The sequence below is a fragment of the Pan troglodytes genome, chromosome 13 (genome assembly GCF_028858775.2).
Source record: "Pan troglodytes isolate AG18354 chromosome 13, NHGRI_mPanTro3-v2.0_pri, whole genome shotgun sequence".
Taxonomy (NCBI): domain Eukaryota; kingdom Metazoa; phylum Chordata; class Mammalia; order Primates; family Hominidae; genus Pan; species Pan troglodytes.
This window is the reverse complement of record NC_072411.2, coordinates 61,472,158-61,490,340: the sequence shown is the minus strand read 5'-3', so window position 1 is coordinate 61,490,340 and position 18,183 is coordinate 61,472,158. Positions and strand designations below refer to the sequence as shown.

The following is an 18,183-nucleotide window of genomic DNA, read 5'->3' as shown; positions in this document are numbered from 1 at the left end:
GCTTTCAAACTAATTTTACTGCCACTGTAGCTGACAGGTTCCCAGCCATGTTTTTCTGGTATCTTAGCAAGCAGTGTTTTGTGTGTGTCAGCCTTGACTGTGATACCTCATTGAGTTTCTCTGCCATCCAGTGGGCAATAGCCACATCCTCTCCCACAAAGTCTGAAACTTAGCCTTGGGTGAATGAAGGGGTTGGGAGAAAAAGTCCCTTTTCAAAGGTTATCTTTATTTCATTACTCTACCTTAGCCCTACAAAAAGTACATATTCCCTACATCTCCTTTTCCTGTATTATTCAGAGGTCACTTTATCCCTCTTAGTAGTTAATCTTCTGTTATTAATCAATAATTCTTTATGTTAAATTTTTCCTGTTCAGATTGTTAATGCGATTTCTTCCTCCTGAGTAGATCTTGTTGGCTCTATCATTGGTTCCAGGAGTAGGGTGGGTATGCAGCTTGCAGGTGGTAAATTCACTTCTACATTCTGATCACTCTGCACTTTTAGATTCCCTCTTCCACATTATGCCAGAAGCTGTGACATCTCAATTTTATAAAATGTAGGTCATCATTGAGTCCAGGTTTCATTTATCTAACTAAGTAAGCTGAGAAGCCTCTAACTATATGATCTAGAATATTATGTATTAGAACACTCTTATCAGTGGATTTAGTCTGCTCCAATTTTTAATTTCTTCTTGAGTGAGAGGTCCCAGTTAAAGCCTTGTCATCAACTGCAAACATTTGGGAAACAAAGATAAGAGTTGTGTCTTCTCTTCTGTGTTTTATAAGAACTGCTTTCAGGGCCTGGTTTTCCAGTGGAAGAGAGTCAAAAGTTTGTGATCCTACACACATGATGTTCTTCACCATCTCAGCTGTAATATTGTGACAGGAAGCTTCTAATACATCACAACAAGAATAGCAAGATATGGGTAGTCACTGACTGCACATGACATTGATCCAAACTTTAAATCTGAACTACTGCCTCTCATACACCAATTTTTAATCCTAAGAACTACTTTGTCAAACTTTTCTTTATCCTTTTTCAAGACAGCATCAAGCTCCATATATTTTCTGGAACAAATGAAACAGAACTGAACAAATACATTTATTTTCGTTTGCTGAGCATATTTCATAGATATATTTCCTCTAAATCTTTAAATTTCCTTCTCAATAGAAAACATTTTCCAGAGTATAACATGCTTATATGAAGACTTGGGGGAAGGCCATCTGGTAATGCTAAGAAGCTTGATGGTACCCATCATAAAAATGCAAAAGTACTGTACATAGGCCCCAAGACAACCATTTTCTTTCCCTTTCAACCCACACCACTGAGCACTGAAGCAAACATGATAAAAGATTCTTAATTGTTTCCTCCCAGGGACACAGGTATCAGTGTCATACTCTCCACCTGTTGTTCTGTACCTGCTCTTGGCTCTTCTCCCATAGGATTTGTTTCAATGGCAGTCTCATTAGTGTAAGCACTAAGGTCCTATCTCTGAGCTACTGCCAGTTTCTCTGATGCCAGACACTGACTGAAACCATCCATTTCTGATTCCCATATTATTTTGAACCAAATCCCAGACATCATATCATTGGATGCATTTTTATATGTGCTTCCAAAAGTTAAATGCCCATGCTTTTAACCCTTATGCTATCCTACCTCTTAAGAAGTAGTGCTAAAATCAAGTAAAATCTCTGTTGCCTCTACAATGTGTAAGGCATTGTACAAGATCTTGGAGGCATGAATATGACACAGTTCCTGTACTTAGTTCTAATGAGGAATCTACATTGACATTCCTAAACAGAATCAGTGCTGTCATACCAAAAACTGTTACTAGGAGAACATACTGAAAACTCGAAGAGGCACCTCTTTCTACCCAGTTTTAGAGATAGATTCTGAGGTACCATAGTAGTGTCTAAGGCAACTAAGCAGAAATAACATTATAGAGAGATTGTCTATTCAAGTGAGGCATACTAGAACTTACGATTTCAAAAGAACAGCACTTTCAGATGATATGTGGTTCAGCATGGGTTTGTGGGAGTGGGTTGCTCAAGTAAAATGGAGATAAAGGGCACTGGAACTAAAGAAGAAAATCCTATACTTTTTCACCCAGTATTTCTTCAGTTTTCAAAACTTTTTTAAAAAGTTGCTTCATTCATTCTTTTCACATGTAGTTTGAAAAAAAAGTTCAGCTAATTTTGATACCTCCCATGGGAGGTGGGGTACTTATCTCAGCCATTCTCATTGAAAGTCATTGATTAAGTCCAATCCCCTCATATAGTCTGCATATACATTTAGAATAAATATTGATATTTTAATTAAATAATTAAACTAAGACTAAAATATACAGCCTGTTAAGAAAAGAATAAAACAATTCAAGGTTGAATGAGTTTTTTCCCAACTGTCGTACAAGTTATTCTTACCACAACAACCAAAATAGCCTTTAAAAACATATCTGATTTTTTATGGTTTGAAAGTATCACATGTTAGGGAATAGTAAATGATACTGCCACTGTGGAAAACAGTATGGCAGTTCCTCAAAAAATTAAAAATTGAATTACCATGTGATTCTGCAATTCTACTTCTGGGTATATACCACCCAAAATTGAAAGCAGCGTCTCAAAGAGGTATCTGTATACCCATACTCATAGCAGCATTGTTCACAATGGCTGAAATGTAGACACAACCAAAGTGTCTATCAACAGATAACTGGATAAGCAAAATATGTGGGGAGGCACATGTGTACACATACATACATGTTAATATTATCCAGCTTTAAAAAGGAAGGAAATTCTGATATTTGCTACAACATGGATGAACCTTGAGGACATTATTATACAAAGTGAAGTAAACCAGATGCAAAAGGACAAATACTGTACTGTATGATTCCACTTATTTGAGGTACTTAGACTCATCAGAATTATAGACCGAAGTAGAATGATTGTTGCCAGTGGCTAGCATGGAAGGAGGGATGGGAAGTTAGTGTTTAATAGGTATAGAATTTCAGTTTTATAGGATGGATAGCACTGATGTTTGCACAACATTATGAATGTATTTAATATCACTGAACCATACACTTTAAAATGGTTAAGATAGTAAATTTTATGTTATGTGTATTTTACCACAATAAAAAAATGAGGGGGAAGTATACATCAAATGTCATCACTCCCTCCACTAGTGTTCTATCCCAGTGGGAATAAAGTCCTTGCCATGACTTATAAGAGCTGTGTGATCCGACCTCCACCAGTTCATCCATGCTTATTTCCTATCACTGTCTCCCTGGTTCACTATGCTCTAACTGGTCTGCTGACCTTTTCATTTTTGAACACACTCAACCCACTTCTAGCTGGTGGCTTTTTCCTTTGCTGTTTCCTGTCTTGAAAGGCTCTTCTCTTATGTCCTTGGGTGATTGGCTCTTGCTCTCCCTTAGGTCTCAGCTCAGAAATGTCTTACCTGATGACTACATGTAAAGCAAAACCCCACCCCACTCCCCACCACACATTGTCTATCCAGTTATTCTGTTTTACTTATGGTATTTATCACTCAAAATATTTATTTAAATTGTTTGTTGATTCTCTTCTTCTAGTTCTCACTAGACAGAGCTGGTGTCTGTTTCTCACACCCTTGTATCCCCAGAGACTTGAGCAACTATGCCTGGTACATCATAGCCTTGAATATGTATTTGTTTTGTTACTAAAAGAAGTAAATATACAGTGAAATGAAGGTTCAAGGATAAGGTTCTGAAAAGTTTTCCCAGATTGGATGGGGGAAAATTAATAAGCTGTTCTTTGATCACTTTTTGATAAACCTAAGAAGACTAACTTTTAAAATGTTTTAGCTTATAGTCCCAACTAGTTGAAGGCTGAGGCAGGAGAATCGCTTGAGCCCAGGAGTTCAAGGCTGCAGTGAGCTATGAAAGCACCATTGCACTCCAGCGTAGGTGACAAAGTGAGACCCTGACTCATTTAAAAAAAATGTTTTAAATTAAAAAAATTTGTAAGTAATAAAACATTTTAAATGAGAGAAAAGAGACTTACTAGCTAATTATTTGTGGAAATGACACATATATACTCTAATGAAACTGGTGATACAAACCCATCTTTTCCCTATTTCTCTAATACTCACACTTGTCTTCTCATTTCTGTTTGTTTTAATGAGTACTAAATGTGTTACCTTATAAAAATAGAACTCTTTACACATGGCCAAAGTATGCTCGGCAGAGACTCCCTGCATCAGAATCACATTAAGTGCCCTGTCTAGAAGTGGGACTCAGGAATGTTATGCACCCTAAAGCTTCAGAACCAGTACCTCTGGATGACTGTTCCTGGGGAGTATAGTCCCCATTTCTCATGCCATCTTTAAATAAAAAGCTACACACTTATTCCTTGGGCATTTAAATAGGAGTTAATTTTTCTCTGCTAAATCACTGTAGCTCTCTTATTTCTTTTCTTTGTTATCCCTTACTAAAACAAAAATGTTAATTTCAGTTTAGGTACCTTATGATTTTCGTGGTCTTGCTATACATGCTTAGAAAACTACAACAGATTTTGGTTGCAAAGAAGTAGCTGTTTCTTTGACAAATAAATGGTAGTCTTAATATTAATATATTATTATTTTCCTTTAATCTCTACCTTGTGATCTTTCTCATTTTGTGGGTACCCATACAATTCCAATTCAGTTTCTCGTTCCTGTCTGCCCTACTTTGAGGGAAGAAAACTCAAGAAATGATGGGAACTATTAGTCTGCTTATTGAAGTGTGTATCTTTGAAAGAGGCCTTCTTGTAACTAGTTTGGAGCAGTTAAAGCAGAGTCATTGCAAAGCCAGATGTGGTGGCTCACACCTGTAATCCCGGCACTTTGGGAGGCCGAGGCAGGTGCATCATGAGGTTAGGAGTTCAAGACCAGCCTGGCCAAGATGGGGAAACCCCGTCTCTACTAAAAATACAAAAATTAGCGTGGTGGCAGGCGCCTGTAATCCCAGCTACTCAGGAGACTGAGGCAGAGAATTGCTTGAACCTGGGAGGCAGAGGTTGCAGTGAGCTGAGGTCGTGCCACTGTACTCCAGCCTGGGCGACAGAGCGAGACTGTCTCCAAAAAAAAAAAAAAACAGAGCCATTGCAAACGGAATATAATGGCGGGAGTGACTCTCCTCACTCATATGAATGTTACCTGAATCAATGTTCAGAAGACACAATAAAAAGACTACAGATTGCAATCTGTAACCGTGGCTTCAATTTGGCTCACTGTTGTGGAGATATATTACTGTATTTCATTCCCCAATCCCAAGTAGTCATAAAAGGATGTATTTCTGTTAAGATCATAACTTTTGTAATTTATTGTTATTTTTTCTATATTTTGTTCTTTATCAGCAAATGCCATTAAAATGTTCCTAGATTGTACTTAATCTTGTGGCTCCATCATTTCAATGTTTCTCCTTTTCAGTCTTTCTATTGGTGAAATTTTAACTTTCCCATTGTTAAATAATTATAAATATTTTCAATAATCTACATGACAGAGCTTGTACTTTTTATTGAGGAGTTCTTTTATAAGTTAATTGATTGGTTTGTTAATTTGTTATAATTCATCTCATGATTTTTCCTCTTTTTATCCACTACTATTATGTTTTCTTGAACACAAAACTTCACTTTTATGTGACCTAATACCACTTTCTACCAGCTTTGGATTTTATTTTTCTTGCAGAGTCTTAAATGTTCCAAAAATAAATCTCTCTCGTCATATTTATCTACCTTATCTTCTACCTTTTTTTTAATATTTTCTGAAATGAAACATAAACAGTTAAATTCCTTGACCCTAACTAAAGCAGCCCCATAGGTCTTTTGCTACCCTACTTTATCTTCTCTACAGCACTTATTATTATATGGAATAATTTGCTTTTATATTAAGCATTTGTGTACCCTCCCCTATCACCAGCACTAGTAAGTTTCTTGAAGGCAAGGACTCAGTCTTGGACATACCCAGAAAGGTGTGTGTGGCATGTTATAGGTAAATGTTTGGCTACTGACTCACTGTCTGCAAAAAGAAAGAAGACTAAAGCTAAATGTGTAACTTTTGATGTATGTATCATAGTTGGAGTTATTTTGTGAACTGATCTTTTTAATCTGTCATACATTTTGAAGAATAACAGCCATATGAGTACATCTACACATATGCTATATTGATATTTTCAATATTCTACATGACAGAGCTTGCACTTTTCATTGAGGAGTTCTGTCATGTAAGTTAAGTTGATCAGTTTGTTAAATAATTATCCTTACAATATGTGACTTTTTCCTACAATGACATTTGGAGATTGAAAATATCATTTGAAAATTAAAAAGAGTACACCTTTTATTGAAACTTGAATGTTTTCCAAAAATAAAGTCTTGCCAACTACCTTGTCGTTATCCAGAAACCAAGGAAGAAAGCAATGGAAAGTTCTAGCAACAGTGATAGTGATTCAGGCACATCATCAGACACCTCAAGTGAAGGCATTAGTAGTAGTGATTCAGATGATCTAGAAGAAGATGAAGAAGAAGAAGATCAAAGTATTGAAGAAAGTGAAGATGATGATTCTGATTCAGAGAGTGAAGCACAACATAAAAGTAACAACCAGGTATAATTTTTTTCATGGACAGTATCCAAACATTATTCATATTTAGGAATTAACTGGTTTATCTTGACTCTCAAAGTCTGTAGTTTTAAAGTTAATCATTACTTTGAGTTCATACTTTTGCCCAAGAAAGAAGATGAAGAAATATTTTTAAAGGGACATACGGTATTTCTTTTACGAATTTTTAGATTTTTAGATATTATCATAAGGCATTAAGAACACTTTTAAAGTACCCGTTTTTATCTCCAGGTTTTACTGCTTGATAGTCTTTGTCTTAATAGATGTTAGGAACTTACCTTTTCATTTTTATATCTAGGTGCTATTACATGGTATTTCAGACCCAAAAGCAGATGGACAGAAAGCAACTGAAAAAGCCCAGGAAAAAAGAATACACCAGCCATTACCTCTTGCGTCTGAATCCCAGACTCACTCATTCCAATCCCAGCAGAAGCAGCCTCAGGTTTTGTCACAGCAGCTTCCATTTATTTTCCAAAGCTCTCAGGCAAAGGAGGAATCTGTGAACAAACACACCAGTGTAATACAGTCTACGGGATTGGTGTCCAATGTGAAACCTTTATCTTTGGTAAATCAAGCCAAAAAGGAAACTTACATGAAACTCATAGTTCCTTCTCCTGATGTTCTTAAAGCAGGGAATAAAAATACCTCTGAAGAATCTAGTTCATTGACCAGTGAATTGAGATCCAAACGGGTGAGTTACAAATTATTTATAAAAGAATTTTACTATTAGAGAAAGATAGAGCTTCTATATTGTCTTACAATACACAAGTTTAAGTTAAATTCTACCTTCATTTTTATACTTTCTTAGTCTCCAGGAATAGAATATGTACATCAGAAAACTAAATTTCTCTGATTTTATATTCATATATGTATCTGTTGAATGTATTTTTGGCAATGCAATCATGTCATTCCAGCTCCCCTGCAACCCATCCCTAAGGTAAGTCCCCACACCCAAGATCTAAGGATTTAGAAATAAGGGGATAAATATGTTTGAGTAAGACAAGCTTCACAATTACTTGGGTTTAAAATTAATGTCCTTTTTTTCCTAATACCAATTTTTTTTTTTTTTTTTTTTTGAGGCAGGGTCTCAATCTGTTGCCCAGGCTGGAGTGCGGTGGCTCAATCTCAGCTCACTGCAACCTCCACCTCCCGGATCCAAGTGATCCTGCTGCCTCAGACTTCCTAGTAGCTGGGACTACTGGCATGCGTCACGACACCAGGCTAATTTTTGTATATTTAGTAAAGATGGGGTTTCACCATGTTGGCCAGACTGGTCTCAAATTCCTGACCTCAAGTGATCTGCCCGCCTCGGCCTCCCAAAATGCTGGGATTACAGGCATGAGCCACTACATCCGGCCAAATATATTCTTTTTCAAAGAAGTGAACTCAAGTAATTTACCTCTGTAGTCCTAGAATGTATACATTTTAAGTGTAAAAACCCTTCATAAAGAATCACTTTTCTGGCCAGACATGGTGGTTCACACCTGTAATCCTAGCACTTTGGGAGCCAAGGCAGGAGGACTGTTTGAGCCCAGGAGTTTGAGACCAACCTCTGCAACATAGTGAGACCCTGTCTCTACCGAAAAAAAAAAAAAATTTTTTTCCTTTGTCATTCTTAATGGATTATATGAAATATAACTTCTACTTACACAAACACTGGAAACACTCCAGAGAATTTTCTCATCTTTGTTTTTCTTGCTGTTGATTTTACTACATAGACTAAATTCATATGTCCAGCAAAAAATTCTAATAATTAAATGATTATTGCTTTTTATTCTAGAATCAGCCTAGAGTAGGAAACCATTATGTTTGAACACAATATTACAAATATTATCTTTAGGCGACTTAATTAGATATCACTTGTAGGGCATCTACTGTTTGCCAGCCATTGTTTTAATTGCTGAACATATGTTAACTTATTGGTAATAATATCTATGAGTGCTACTAATATTATCCTCATTTACAGATGATAAAATTAGACATTCACATTAGACTCAACTCTAAATGGTACTACCTTCTCTTTGTCAGTACCTATTATTGAGGTAGAGGTACCTACCTGCATCCCTCATTAGTTCATTATTTTCTTAAAGGTTATTTAATCATTGAATCCTTCAGTACCCTTACACTGAAGAAAATGTAACTTAAATCCATATAGATTGATTGAATACATAGACCAGGAGTAGAATTTTGTAGATCTTATGTCAGCTTTCTTTTATCAACTTTTTTTTCTTTGTCTTTTTCTTTTTTTTGAGACAGAGTCTCGCTCTGTTGCCCAGGCTGGAGTGCAGTGGCAAGATCTCCGCTCACTGCAAGCTCCACCTCCTGGGTTCACGCCATTCTCCCGCCTCAGCCTCCCGAGTAGCTGGGACTACAGGCGCCCGCCACCATGCCCAGCTAATTTTTTTGTATTTTTAGTAGAGATGTGGTTTCACCATGTTGGCCAGGCTAGTCACAAACTCCTGACCTCAAGTGATCTGCCTGCCTCGGCCTCCCAAAGTGCTGGGATTACAGGCGTGAGCCACCACACCTGGCCCCAAATGGATATCTTAAAGCAGCAAGAGATTTGCTACTATACAGGTCTCAATTTTCTCTCCATCTCCTTTTTACACATCACTCCTGATTTTAAAAATGATAATATGTGTACTATAAAAGAGTAATTGGGATAAAATATAGAAATCTTTGGCTATTTTTAAAAACTTATTGGTGTCAATATATGGGAAGTGATTCTTCAGAATTACAGTGAGGAACAGTTGCAGAAAATTAAAATACAATACTAAAGGGACTTTTGTTTTCATGGCCCTTTAGACCTATATATTTAGAAGGAAAACTTACTACCTATAAAAAAAGATTACAAAATTATTACATGACATAATTATGTTCTAACAGACGAAAACACACTAATTTTTCTGCTGAAAATTTGAATCTTGTATATTAAAGTATTTTATGTAAGAATTTTGCTATAAAATTACATTGAAATGGTACATCTAACTAGCATAATTTTCTAGAATTTACTGAATAATTACTAATTAAGCACTTTCTCTTTGTAAGGTATTGCCTTAGGTACAAATATTTTGTGACAGTTTTTATTTACAAAGAATTATCTTAACAATTTTCTAAACTAATACAGTATAGATGTTAAATAAGATAAAAAGTTTACATTGCTTACTGCTTGTTAGTACTGCTGCTTTAAAATATTTAATAAGTATTTCAGGCTGAGTGCGGTGGCTCTCGCCTATAATCCCAGTACTTTGGGAGGCCAAGGGCAGGTGGATCACCTGAGGTCAGGAGTTCGAGGCCAGCCTGGCCAACATGGTGAAACCCCTTCTCTACTAAAAATACAAAAAAAGGCTGGGCGTGGTGGCTCACGCCTGTAATCCCAGCACTTTGGGAGGCCAAGGCAGGCGAATCACAAGGTCAAGAGATCGAGACCATCCTGGCCAGCATAGTGAAACCCCATCTTTACTAAAAATATAAATATTAGCTGGGCATGGTGGGGTGTGCCTGTAGTCGCAGCTACTCAGGAGGTTGAGGCAGGAGAATCGTTTGAGCCCAGGAGGTGGAGGTTGCAGTGAGCCAAGATCGCGCCACTGCACTCCAGCCTGGCAACAGAGTGAGACTCTGTCTCAAAAAAAAAACAAAAACATTAGCCAGGTATGGTGGCACGTGCCCATAGTCTCAGCTACTCGGGAATCTGAGGCAGGCTTGAACCCAGGAGGTGGGGGTTGCTGCGAGCCAAGATCGTGCCACTGCACTCCAGCCTGGGTGACAGAGTGCAAAAAATAATAATAATAAAATATTTATAAGTGTTTTATATAACATTCCATCAGCATTTACACTTGTGAAATCTCCATCACAAATCTTTGCTGATTTTAGTGTTAGGAGCCCAGGTCTGATGCTGACAACACTGCTGATTTTAATTTCAAGGCAATCATTTTCAATGCAGAATTTTACCTTAGATTAAGAAATTCAACTCCTTCTGTTAACTCAAAGGATTTTAATAATTCTGCTGCTGTAATATTTTAATTATAGTAGCTTAATAAAATTCATGATTGTATTGTTTTCAAGGGGATTCTAATAGTTAAATAAGTTTTTGTTTATAGACATAAATTTTATGGCTTAATAGTTTATAATCTTTTCCAAGAAAATTGTATTTTTCTAAATTGTTTACTCGGGAATGTTACTGTGCAAAGGCACACTAAAGTAGATCCCACAGAATGTTGAATGTCCATTTCCACCAGCTTAGTATCTTAAATCTTTGCTTCAAAGAAGTTCTTGCTCAGGAAGTTATTCATTCAGCAACATAAAATTGTTTTTTGAGTACATATCAAGCACAGGGTTCTGAGCAATGTCTCAGGAAGACCATAAAGGTGAATAAATGAGTGTTTCTACCCTGAGGAATTTATCAAAGATGTTATCTCCTTAGAGGTTTAAGTCATATAGGCATATTCTATGTATACTAAAGGTGGTATGGCGTAAGAGTACATATAGTCACCAACTTAGAATTGTTTGACTTGGCCGGGCGCAGTGGCTCACGCCTGTAATCCCAGCACTTTGGGAGGCCAAGGCAGGCGGATCACGAGGTCAAGAGATCGAGACTATCCTGGCCAACATGGTGCAACCCTGTCTCCACTAAAAATACAAAAATTAGCTGGGCATGGTGGTGCATGCCTGTAGTCCCAGCTACTTGGGAGGCTGAGGTAGGAGAATCACTTGAACCCAGGAGGCAGAGGTTGCAGTGAGCCGAGATCGCGCCACTGCACTCCAGCCTGGTGACAGAGCAAGACTCCATCTCAAAAATAATAATAATAATAATAATTCTTTGACTTATGATCTTTCAACTTCACAATGGCGCGAATGCTATACACATTCAGTAGAAATTGGTACAATAGTCCCTTGATGCTGAGCAGCAGCAGTGAGCCGCAGCTCCTGGTCAGCCGCATGATAACAAGGGCAGACAACCGATACTCTACAGTTTACTGTGTTGATAGGTTATTTTGCTCAACTTTAGGCTAATGTAAGTGTTTTCAGTACATTTAAGGTAGTTTAGACTAAGCTATGATGTTTGGTAGGTTAGGTGTATTGTATCTATTTTTGACTTAATGATATTTTCAACTTTCGATGAGTTTATGGGGAAGTCACCCCATGGCAAGCTGAGGAGCATCTATATAAAGAGGTAAAGGAGCTCAAAGGAAAGAGGCAAAGAATGCTTCTGGCTGGGAAATTTGGAAAGCTTCTTGGTTTGGATCTTGAAGAATAAACAGTATTTTGTCAGCTTGAAATTTCTAAGAGGAGGCTATTTCATGCAAAGAAAATGGTTTTAAGTTTGGATTATTGTGAAAATGGAAGCAACGGTAAAGAGGGGAGGCTAGTCAAAAGGCATATAATTTTTAATGGGGAAAAACTAAATAAATTTTAATAAATTACAGCCAAAATGTAGCAACCAACTAGTCATAGCTGTTGCTACTTTTACAGCATTTGTATATCATGATTTAAATTTATATATGATATAATAGCTATAATTTGTTTTCAGATATTGAAAACAAATAAAAGCAATCTTTGTTTTGTGGTACATTTTGTTGTGTTTTTTAACTTATGTTTCAACAGGAACAATATAAACAGGCATTCCCATCACAGTTAAAGAAACAAGAGTCATCGAAGAGCCTGAAGAAGGTTATTGCAGCTTTGTCAAATCCAAAAGCAACCTCTAGTTCACCAGCACATCCAAAACAAACATTAGAAAACAACCACCCAAATCCATTCTTGACAAATGCACTTTTAGGTAATCACCAACCAAATGGAGTTATTCAAAGTGTCATTCAAGAAGCTCCTCTAGCACTTACTACCAAAACTAAAATGCAGAGCAAGATTAATGAAAACATTGCTGCTGCAAGTAGCACCCCTTTTTCCTCACCTGTAAATTTGAGTACAAGTGGGAGAAGAACCCCTGGCAATCAGACACCTGTAATGCCCTCTGCCTCTCCCATCCTGCATAGTCAAGGGAAGGAAAAAGCAGTTAGCAATAATGTAAACCCAGTAAAAACACAGCATCACTCCCATCCTGCAAAATCTTTAGTGGAACAATTCAGAGGAACGGATTCAGACATTCCCAGTAGTAAAGATTCTGAAGATTCAAATGAGGATGAAGAGGAAGATGATGAGGAAGAAGATGAGGAAGATGATGAAGATGATGAATCTGATGACAGCCAATCAGGTTATTTTCATTTTAAAATTTAAAGTATTTCTCTAAATGCTATGTGACCCAAACATTTTAAAGGGTTTCTTAATTCAGACTTAAAATCAGTGTCATTTACTATGTTTCACACAACTTTGTGCATTTCTATAATGAGCTCGTAAAATACAGGAGTAATTGATACTGGAAATCCTAAGTCAGATTCTCAGCTTGTTATTCATTTGACATTAAACAAATAATCACTTTAGGGTGAATACAAATGATGCATAAATTAAGACATAATTTCATCAACTTGCTTAATTTTTATTTCATTCAGGACCACTCTTTTTTCATTTCTTCTGCTACTTGTTAAAATGCATCACCAGCTGTTTTGAACACAGATAAAATTATAGTCATAGTCATTCAGAAAGTACCAAAAACCTAAATCTCTATGAATGTTCATCAATAACAGAAAATTTGTTAAATAACATATAGAGGACTCTCTGATTTAATTTTGAGTCACTTTTTTTTTCTTTTTGCTGGGTCTAGGGTTAACTTCTTTGCATTTTTATTTTCCTTCCCTCTCCTCATTCCACAGAAGATTGAAAACATAAAATACAAGAGAGCTGAAATTGCGAATACAAAAATGAAATACATATTATAAATGTTTGTGGATTTGTTACTGGTCAACTACAGATTCAACTAATTTTTTTTAGCAGCTAATATGAATAGGAAAATATACTCAGCTGTACAATTTAAAGTGTCTGTAAGTTAAAAACAAACTTCGTGCTCAGGGTAAAACCACTCTTCCTGGGGTTTCCATAAAACAACTTTGTATGATAGATCATAAATATCAATATTCATAACTTTCAAAACTAACTTTTATAATGAATTTCAATATAGGCAAATGGTATAACACAAACCAGAATTCCACAGAAGCTATTGTACCGTGAACTATGAGGAAACAGTCTAAGTATCACTCCTATGTTTATCAAGTTTAATCTAGTAATAGATTTTACATATGTAGAGGAATGGATGCATCATACATAGAACTACGTAGCTAGAACAAACTTAAATTATTGAATTATCCTACTATAATTATTTCTGTAAGCCTGGTTTTTTGAGAGGCCTGAAAAGCCTGATGAAGTCTTGTATGTAAATAGAAAAACTGCAGCCAAAAGACCAAGAATCTCCTGTTGAAAATTGTCTTCTTTTACTCCAAAGCCCAAATGGAAGTATGCTGGTAGTTCCAGATTTCTCTTTCTCATATTTGACTTACTGTACTTCATAAGCCATTGGAATCTGTTCATTTGAACAGTCAATTTAATCCCCTCTTTTACTTTAGTTTCTCTGTTAAATAAAAAATTATTTTGATGCCATTAAGCAGAACTCATCATGTGAATAGTGTCACATGAGAACTGTTTAAAGTGTTGAGTAAAACTTACACTTAAAAAATTTTTTTTGAAGATTGATAGCCTAAATACACTGTTCTCAAATAGCTTATAACATTTACTCTGTAGGAAAATTGCTCATTTGAGTTCTCATTCACAGGTGCTGGTTCCTGAGCTAGTCCATTTAGATACAAACTGCAAATTATTGGTGATTATCTAGTTATAATATACAAATGCTTCTTTTACTTCCCAGAATCAGATAGTAATTCAGAATCAGATACAGAAGGATCAGAAGAAGAAGATGATGATGATAAAGACCAAGATGAATCAGATAGTGATACTGAAGGAGAGAAAACTTCAATGAAACTGAATAAAACAACTTCCTCTGTCAAAAGCCCTTCCATGAGTCTCACAGGTCACTCAACACCTCGTAACCTCCACATAGCAAAAGCCCCAGGCTCTGCTCCTGCTGCCTTATGTTCTGAATCCCAGTCACCTGCTTTTCTTGGTACATCTTCCACACTTACTTCAAGCCCACACTCTGGTACCTACACTTTATTTTTATTATTCTAAAGTAGAAGTCAAACCATAGCAAGAATTTTTATTGATAAGAGTGTTCTGGAGATGATCTCACTGGAATCAAGATTAAAGTTAGATTTTAGGTTGGCTAAGGAAGGTGAGCCTGTATTTTCAAAGGATATGACTCATTACCTGGTCTTTTTTTTCCCCCCGAGTTTCCAGTTTAAGGATCTGATTGATGATAGTTCCTTTGGTTTTGAACCTTTCTGCTTTTGTGTTCAGTTTGTGCTTCTAGAATATAGAATTTAATTGACAGTTGGACTTTTTTGTACAGTTGACCCTTGAACAACGCAGGATTTAGGGGCACTGGCCCCACACACAATCGAAAATCTACATCTAACTTTTGGCCCCTCAAAAACTTAACTGTTAGCCTACTATTGACCAGAAGCCTTACTGATAACATGAATAGTCAATTAACGTATGTTGTATGTGTTATATACTGTATTCTTACAATAAAGAGAAAAGAAAAATTTTAGTAAGAAAATCATAAGCAAGAGGAAATATATTGACTCTTCATTACCTGGAAGTGGATCATTATAAAGATCTTCATTCTCATCTTCATGTTGAACAGGCTGAGGAGGAGAAGGATTGGTCTTGCTGTTTCATGGGTGGCGGAGGCAGAGGAAAATCTGAATATAAGTGGACTCACACAGTTCAAACCCATATTGTTCAAGGGCCAACTGTACTTTATAAAAAAGCTCACTTGGTTACTTAAGATGCTATCTGCCCAATATATAGCCAGTGTCTTTTCTATTAGAGAGTAGCATTCTTATTCCATTAACATGCCATGTCCTTTTTTTTCCCATTTGACTTTTTATAAATTCCTAGAGGTCTTCATTAAACATTTCTACACTTAATATTCCACAACTACTCTCAGTTCTCATTCAATGTCTAAGAAAATATAGATGTATATAGTAAAATATTTTGTTGTTTTACTTATTTCACTCTCCTCTTGTCAGTTTCTAGCTTTACTTTCATTTACCACATACCAATATGATAGCCTACTAATTTTAGATGAACTTATTTGTGTTCGTGAAACTTGATCTCGGTCTTAGAAAATTTTTACATAAAATCATAATCCTGTTCCTTGGTGGTTTAGGTTAATTAAAAGACCTGGTAGTGTTTTTGACTATGGATTTATATGGACATAGAAATTAAATCGTCTTTAGATATATGAGCCAGCTGTTGAAATTTTTCAGCATCCAAAAACTCCTATTTTCAAAGTCAACAGTTTAAATAGATTTTCTGAAACCTCTGTTTCTCTCCTGCTTCTCTAGCCATTTCTTTAATAATAAAATGAGAGGAAAGGTGTATATTTTTACCTTGGATTGTATTTTCTTTAGAGAGAAAAACTAGTTATCCTGTCATTCAGACCCAAAAGAAGAAAAAAGCCCCCTGCCTTATACAGTGTTTTATTGAAAACCATCTAAAAATAATGTATAAATTACAGAAATACACTAAATCCAAGTTATTAACATATACTTTTTTAAAGAAAAGTTTCTAAACTATCAACATTATTATTTATATTAATGAATGTTTTATATTAACCAATTGAATTTTTTTAAAGGCACTTCCAAAAGAAGAAGAGTAACAGATGAACGTGAACTGCGTATTCCATTGGAATATGGGTATGCAAAATAAGGTTTTCCTTTTTCTTTTTCCCCCATATATTTATGCATGTTTGATGTATACTTGATTTCTCATTCTCTACAATTAATAGAAGAAGTACATAGCTGCATAGTATTTATTAGAGCAGAAGAGCCAGAGCAAAGGGCAAGGAATTTGGTATATCAGAAAACTGAAATTAATCCTGTTTCCTGGAGGTATGGCAGAGCTGGGGTGGGATGATACAGCCAAGTAGGAACATGACTGAAAAAGAACCAAGAGCAAATCAGATGGCAAAGGGCAGGAGTACATGAGACTGTGAGAAGTTTTTGTGAAGATAGAATTAAAGGACAGTAAAAGCCACTTTGGTCAAAATTGAGGGACTCAACCAGAGTTTGGCTAAAATGGTTTAAGTAGAAATGACAGCTTTTAGACTGGATGTACGTGAACCCCAAGCAGCAGAGAGCCAGGTTTACTTTACTCCTCCCTTAAAGCTTTTCAGATGTAAAAAATCAGTACACATTAACATGTTACTGAAATGTCAGAGTACCCAAAGTAATCAAGTATGATTTCTAAAAATTTTGATGGAGTTTAATATATAAATTGAATAATTAATTTTCTAGTTGAATTAGCTAAAAATCTAAATAATTTTGATAGTTAATATATTTGGGTTGTTTGAGGAGTTTATTTTTGTTTTCATTTTTTATGTTTTCTAGAGAACATGTATACTTTAACTTATTTTTAATTTTTAAAAGCTTTCTTTAAATTAAGTATGTCATAACCTTCATTTCTGTTATGTGTAGCTGGCAGAGAGAGACAAGAATAAGAAACTTTGGAGGGCGCCTTCAAGGAGAAGTAGCATATTATGCTCCATGTGGAAAGAAACTTAGGCAGTACCCTGAAGTAATAAAGGTACATACTTTTCACCAAATAATGTACATTTGGTGCCTATTAAGCATGATCATGTACAAAAAAAAAGTGTACTCCTTTCTCAGATAAAGTTCCTTGATACTAAATATTCTCATGTATGGGACTATTGTACTTAACCTAAATTGATCTCCTATAAATTTAGAGCCCCTTGATAGAATATGCAAAACATTAGTGTCCTGAAGCTAGCTATACATCAAAGCTGGGTTGTAATTATTAAACCTGAAGTGGAAAAATATGTGATTTTTTCAGTATCTCAGCAGAAATGGAATAATGGATATCTCAAGGGACAATTTCAGCTTCAGTGCAAAAATAAGAGTGGGTGACTTCTATGAAGCCAGAGATGGACCGCAGGTATCCACTTTTTAAAAAGTATAGTCTTTGAACCAAAAAGTAGTACCATAACCTAAATGAAGTAAATTTCACTACACTCTGGAGCATTGCCTTTCTTTAATTAGTTCATATGGCTATACATATAACTTTGTGGTAAGCACTCATTAAGGCCTCAATTAACTATGTTTCAGTAACAAGGAGCTTTGACATAATAGGTATCTTTTTCATATTTAAGTAAATTTTTTCTGTTTATTAATTCAACCAATAACTTTACAGTTTATATAGGTATAAAAGCATCTGCATCTTCATACGAAATATAGGAAAACATTAGTTTCCTCAAAAGTACAGCTAGTTTTAAAAACTAATTTGAATATGAAGACCCTATTATTATAAGTCAGTCCAAAAGAGGATATGTATGCCCTAGTGTTTTGGAAGAATCTTGTCCATTTGATTATGCCACGCTATATGATGCATTTTCACAAGTTTGATAAGTTTTTTTTTGTCGTTTCTTAAAATTAGGTGAATGAAATTTCTGGTTTTTGCAGAAATTCAGTTT

At 35.7% G+C, this 18,183-nt stretch overlaps 1 protein-coding gene across 50 annotated transcripts in view; it reads left to right on the top strand.

Moving 5' to 3' along the window:
* BAZ2B (bromodomain adjacent to zinc finger domain 2B) overlaps positions 1-18,183 on the top strand; it is a 415,244-nt gene that overhangs the window by 272,053 nt on the left and 125,008 nt on the right. For 23 of the 50 annotated variants that reach the window (XM_063790187.1, XM_063790176.1, XM_063790182.1 and 20 more), the window contains 7 exons: positions 6,405-6,608; positions 6,922-7,314; positions 12,228-12,834; positions 14,437-14,727; positions 16,330-16,390; positions 17,171-17,279; positions 17,547-17,648. In XM_063790187.1, the coding sequence (XP_063646257.1) occupies positions 6,405-6,608; positions 6,922-7,314; positions 12,228-12,834; positions 14,437-14,727; positions 16,330-16,390; positions 17,171-17,279; positions 17,547-17,648 (1,767 nt within the window). The remainder of the gene's footprint in view (positions 1-6,404; positions 6,609-6,921; positions 7,315-12,227; positions 12,835-14,436; positions 14,728-16,329; positions 16,391-17,170; positions 17,280-17,546; positions 17,649-18,183) is intronic. The other 27 variants (XM_063790199.1, XM_063790201.1, XM_063790207.1 and 24 more) reach the window with 3 other exon arrangements.